Genomic DNA, 5143 nt, shown 5'->3' with positions numbered 1-5143 from the left:
GTGTTGGGGCTGTCCTCCCGTGTGATGTGTTCCGTGTTGGGGCTGTCCTCCCGTGTGATGTGTTCCGTGTTGGGGCTGTCCTCCCGTGTGATGTGTTCCGTGTTGGGGCCGTCCTCCCGTGTGATGTGTTCTGGAGGCTGTCCTCCCGTGTGATGTGTTCCGTGTTGGGGCCGTCCTCATCCCACTGTCTGGTCATCCCCCTTTTCTTGTTTTCCTTGTTTCATTCACTTTATATTCTTCACAACCATCTCTCAGATTTTTGCTGTTCCCTTTCACTAGTTGATCTCATTGAGCTGGAGGAGTAGCATTAGACCTGTTTTGAAAGACCTTGCTTGCTCTGTTCTTGACTCCCCCAGATATCTTCATTGCTGCTGCTTAACCTCAGTGTGTCTTCCATGGGAGTCATAGTTTATACTGCGTTAATCCTAAGGAAAAAGCTGCTGATACCAGTAAAAAAAAAAAATAATAATAATTTTAAAAGACTTAATTAGGAACAAACTGCCCCAGAGAAGGGGCAATTTTCTTTTTTCTTTTTGACAGTTTTGCTTTGTAGATATGGTTGGTCTGGTGCTTAGTGTATAGCCTTGCATTGTTCTTGATACATGACCATCCTCCTGCCTCAGCTGGTTAAGTCTTGTGATTGCAGATGTGTCCTGCCATGCTCAGCAAATCTGGTGAAGTGATTGATTTTTCTTTCTTATTCTAGAATCTCCTCCATCCCCTAAACCTGGAAAGAAAATCCCAGCAGGAGCTGTTTCTGTACTTCTAGGTAACAGGTTTTATTCTATATGCACACACACATGTGTGTGTGTTTATTGTATACACATGTGAATGCGAGGGGAAGCCGTATATGTGTATATTGTATGCACATATGCCTCTGTGTGCAGAGGGAAGAAGACAAAGCCCTAGCACTCTTCCATATTCCTTTGTGGCAGGGTCTTACACTGAACCTGGAACTAGGCTGGTGGCCAGTAAGCCCTAGAGAGTTTCCTAAGCCCATGCCAGCACTGAGGTTACAGGCACAGGTATCAGACACACCCTGTACTTTTTGTGTGTGTGTGTGTGTGTTTTGAAGATTTGAATTGTGATCCTCATGTTTCAGAACAAGCACTTACTTGCAGAGCCATCACCCCAGCGCTCTTTCTTAAGAACTGTATAAATCCATTTTGTCATCATCTTAGAAGGACTGGCTAGGGATTGGCAGTGTGTACCCAGGAGCCCTAGAAGGCACTGGAGTGTTTATAACTACAGTATATTTATTGATGCTCTGAGCTCACATTCTGTTTGAATTCAGAGTCTTTGGGGCTGGGGATGTGACAAAGTGGTTTAGTACTTGTTTAATATGTGGATGGCTCTGGTTTCCTCTCCAGTACTGCAGAGGACTGCAGGTGTTGGGGAAAGGAGAGAGGAAAAGAGAAAAGAGAAAAGAAGAGGAGAGACTGACAGACAGCATGGGGGAAGGAGTGAGGGGATCAGTGCAGTTTCCTGAGGGCAGCGCAACCCTGCAGTATGGTTTAGCTCTTCAACACGAGCACAAAGGTTGTTTCATTTCTTCAGTGTTCTGGGATGAACCTAACTCATGAGTGCTGTCAGGAGGCTCCCACTGGAGCATAGCTCTGACTGTCTTTCCATCCTCAGGATATACTGATGTGTCTGGGTCCACCTCTGCCCCATCACTGAAGGAGTTCCAGAAACATGAGCAGCCCACTCCAGGGAAGAGCCCACATTTGCCAACTCCTGCTGGCCTCTTTGATGATGATGATAATGACAATGATGAAGATGATAACAACTTTTTTATGCCATCTTCTAGCAAGCCTTCCAAGACTGGTACCACTTTCATGCTAATTCTGGAAACTTAGAGAAGAAAATTATACTTACGGGGACACAGTTTTTGACATTCAGTGTCTCTTGCAGTTCCAGAATGCCTTACTGAACATTGCTACCATTGTCTTACCTATGCTTAAATTGTGTTATAGCCTTGGGGGTCCCTCATAGGTCAATCTTTTCTGCTTGGGGAATTGGTTACTGAGGTTATCTTCTTTTATAGGGAGCTGACTTTCTTCTCCTGTATTCTTTTCTTGACGTGTCTGCTTCTGCCTTTCAAATTACAGGCAGTAATTTAGTCACACTTCCTCCTAGCATCTCTGGGTAATTACATAAGCAGAACATTGCATGGTGGTTGCTTAATTCCCAGCTTCTCTTTTCTCGCCCGAGAGCTCAGATTATCCTTTGCTTGGCGAATCCTCCCCACTCCCCAGCATTTTTGGCATGTTTCCTCCTCAGAGTTCTTCCCTCCTCTGAAGTCCACACTGAAGTCTTTCCTGTGCTTTTACTCTCTGACGTGGTTATGCTTGAGGAACAAAGTAGGGAAATACTTGTTTTTTTCTTAGTCAGGAAAGCTGTGCTCTTTCTGTTTAGTGGGTCTTTGTAAAATGTTGAAAAGAATGAGCCACTGGAGGGATGGCTCAGATGTTATGAGTACTTTCTACAAGTGCTGGGGACTAATGCCCGAACCTCCAGCTGTAAAAATGCAGAGATAGGATCACTGGGGTTTGCTGGCTTCGAGGCTGGTAGAGAAAACACAAGGCCAAGTTCAGGGAAAGACCCTGTTTCAAAGGACTAGGTAGAGAGTAATAGGACACGGGACACCTGACCTTTGTGTACATGCACAGATGCACACTCCCACCCCTAAAACTGAGTAAACACACATGCAACCACATAAGTAAATAAATATAAATCTTGTTAAAAAGAATGAGGCATTTACTTTTTTACCCTGGAATATTTCCATTGTATATTAAATGGAAAACACAAATGGTAGGTCATTTTACTCAGATTATTCAACATTTATAATCTTATAAATAGCTGACATAAGCTTAAGGTAATATTTAGACATGTATACCAAGCTGTTCTGTCTGTCTTGTCCGGATGGGCAGGTGGGGATGGGGGAATGCCAGCATTTGCTTTCATCTACTTCTGTATAGTTTGGTTTTTAATGAAAGCAGGAGTCACCCTTCACATCTCTGCCCTACAATTAATGACTTTTTGGCTTCTTAAAGTGATCTTTGCTTTTTAATCCTGTCTTGGATATACTTAGCATAGGAGTCTTCTGTTTGGAGGAGGTTCATTCATATGGTTAGTGTCTTTTGCTTTATTTGAACTGCTGTTGCTCTCTGAATAGTACCAGGAGATGGAACCGGGGAGAGTAGTTCTGTGGCAGAGCACTTGACTGGCATGTCACTCTCCGTAGACAGCCCTCAGAGAACTGCAGGGAAAATGAGAGGAAGCAGTACTAAAGGGAGAGCAGGGCTTCGTTTACTTTGTATTTATCTGTAAGTGAGCAAGAAATACGACACCTTTCATATTTATCTTTGGAAGAGAAGTGTGTGTGTGTGTGTGTTTATTTTGACCTTGGTGTAATTTTTATGCTGTGGTTTCTTTTTTAATACAAAGTCAAGTCCACTGCTATTATCTTTGATGATGAGGAAGGAGATCTGTTTAAAGAAAAAGGAGCAGCTTTGCCAGCAGCTTCTGTGAGTCAGACAGATGAGAACAAAACACGGGCAGATAAATCGGTGAGTAGAGGTGGATTGAGGGATATTGGCTTGGGCAACAATAGCTGTTTATCTCGATCTCAGAGGGACATAGAGTTCTCTTTCATGTTTGCAGTCCTACTTTCCTTTCTGTTGCTGTGAGAAACACTGACAAAAAAGCAACAGGGAAGGGAAAGGTTTATTTTACAGATTGTAGTCTATCCTTGAGGGAAGCCAAGAGAAGACCTCAAGGAGGAGGCAGGGAACAATACTACTGACTGACTTCATTTTTTTGCTGGCTTGCTCAGTTGCCTTTCTTACACAGCCCAGGCCCACCTGTCCAGAGGTGGCACTGCACAATTAGCAACCAAGAAAATGCCCGGCAGACATGCCCACCAGCCAATCTAATGGAAGCAGTTCTTTAGTTGAGGTTCCCACTTCCCAAAAGTGCTAGGTTGACAATCAAGAATAGCAACTACATTTATATTAAGAACTTTGAGCATAAAATTGAAAGACCCAGTGAAACTCCAAATAACTTCTAATCAGATTTGTGAGATTAGTGAGGATTTGCCAAATATATGTCTGAACCTTCCTGCAAAAGTACTGTTTAAATCGGAACTATTTGCAAGTAAGTTATAGGCATTATAATGTTTTACCACCCTACATGTTTTATTAGACAGCTCTTGAAATTGAAATGCTGTTTTATTACCAGATGCCAGGGGGTTGACAGTAACTCTATAGAAGAATCTCAGAGTCTGCATTCATGAAGCTCCAGTTTGCCATAAAATTTCTTTTATAAAACCACCCAATATAATACTGATTTAAAATAATTTTATTCATAGTCTGTGTTGTTTTTTTCTGTGGGACGTCTTATCCTACAGATGTCTTATGTGGGTATATCTTTAGTATATATGTATGTGTGTATGTATGTGTATACACACTTATGTATACATATATAAGGAGATTTATTAGGGGATTTACAAAGGGAGTTTTCTAGAATGGCTTACAGGCTGACAGCTAGTCCAACAATGGCTGTCTACCAAGGGAAGGTCCAAGAATCCAGTAGTTGTTCAGTCTGCCAGGCTGTATATCTCAGCTGGTCTTCAGTATACACTGGAATCCCACAGAAGTAGGCTCTAGTGCTAGTGAAGGAATAGACTTGGTAGAGAGCAAGAATAAGCAAAGAGAGCAAGCTTCCGTCCATGTCCTTTATCTAGGCTGCCGGCAGAAGGTGTGGAACAGATTAAAAGTAGATTTTTCTGTCTCAAAAAGTTTAGATTAAAGGTGTAGCTTTCTTCTCCAAAAGATCCAGATTAAAAATAGGCCTTTCCATTTTAAAAGATATAATCAGGAAAAAGGTCGCTCACAGGTGTGCCCTGCCACTTGGGTTTTAGTTAATTCCAGATGTAGTCAAATTGACAATAAGAATAGTCATCACACATGCCACTGTGTCACATCCTCATTTAACCCTCAAAACTACCAAAGTGACAGCATTCACAGTCATCTTTGTTCCTCAGCCAGCTTGCCCTTTGTCTGTTCCTTATGTGTCTTCATGACAGTACATGCTCCATGTACACAGATGTGTCCTGTGTGACAGTGCATGGTCCATGTAC

At 42.4% G+C, this 5143-nt stretch overlaps 1 protein-coding gene across 3 annotated transcripts in view; it reads left to right on the top strand.

Moving 5' to 3' along the window:
* Washc2c (WASH complex subunit 2C) overlaps window positions 1–5143 on the top strand; it is a 51508-nt gene that overhangs the window by 19824 nt on the left and 26541 nt on the right. For all 3 annotated transcript variants that reach the window (XM_028753459.1, XM_028753460.1, XM_028753458.1), the window contains exons 14-16: window positions 707–769; window positions 1639–1827; window positions 3451–3572. In XM_028753459.1, the coding sequence (XP_028609292.1) occupies window positions 707–769; window positions 1639–1827; window positions 3451–3572 (374 nt within the window). The remainder of the gene's footprint in view (window positions 1–706; window positions 770–1638; window positions 1828–3450; window positions 3573–5143) is intronic.

The sequence above is a fragment of the Grammomys surdaster genome, unplaced genomic scaffold, assembly GCF_004785775.1.
Source record: "Grammomys surdaster isolate TR1022 unplaced genomic scaffold, NIH_TR_1.0 125950, whole genome shotgun sequence".
Lineage (NCBI taxonomy): Eukaryota > Metazoa > Chordata > Mammalia > Rodentia > Muridae > Grammomys > Grammomys surdaster.
The sequence above is the reverse complement of the archived record's forward strand: the minus strand, read 5'-3'. Positions and strand labels throughout refer to the sequence as shown.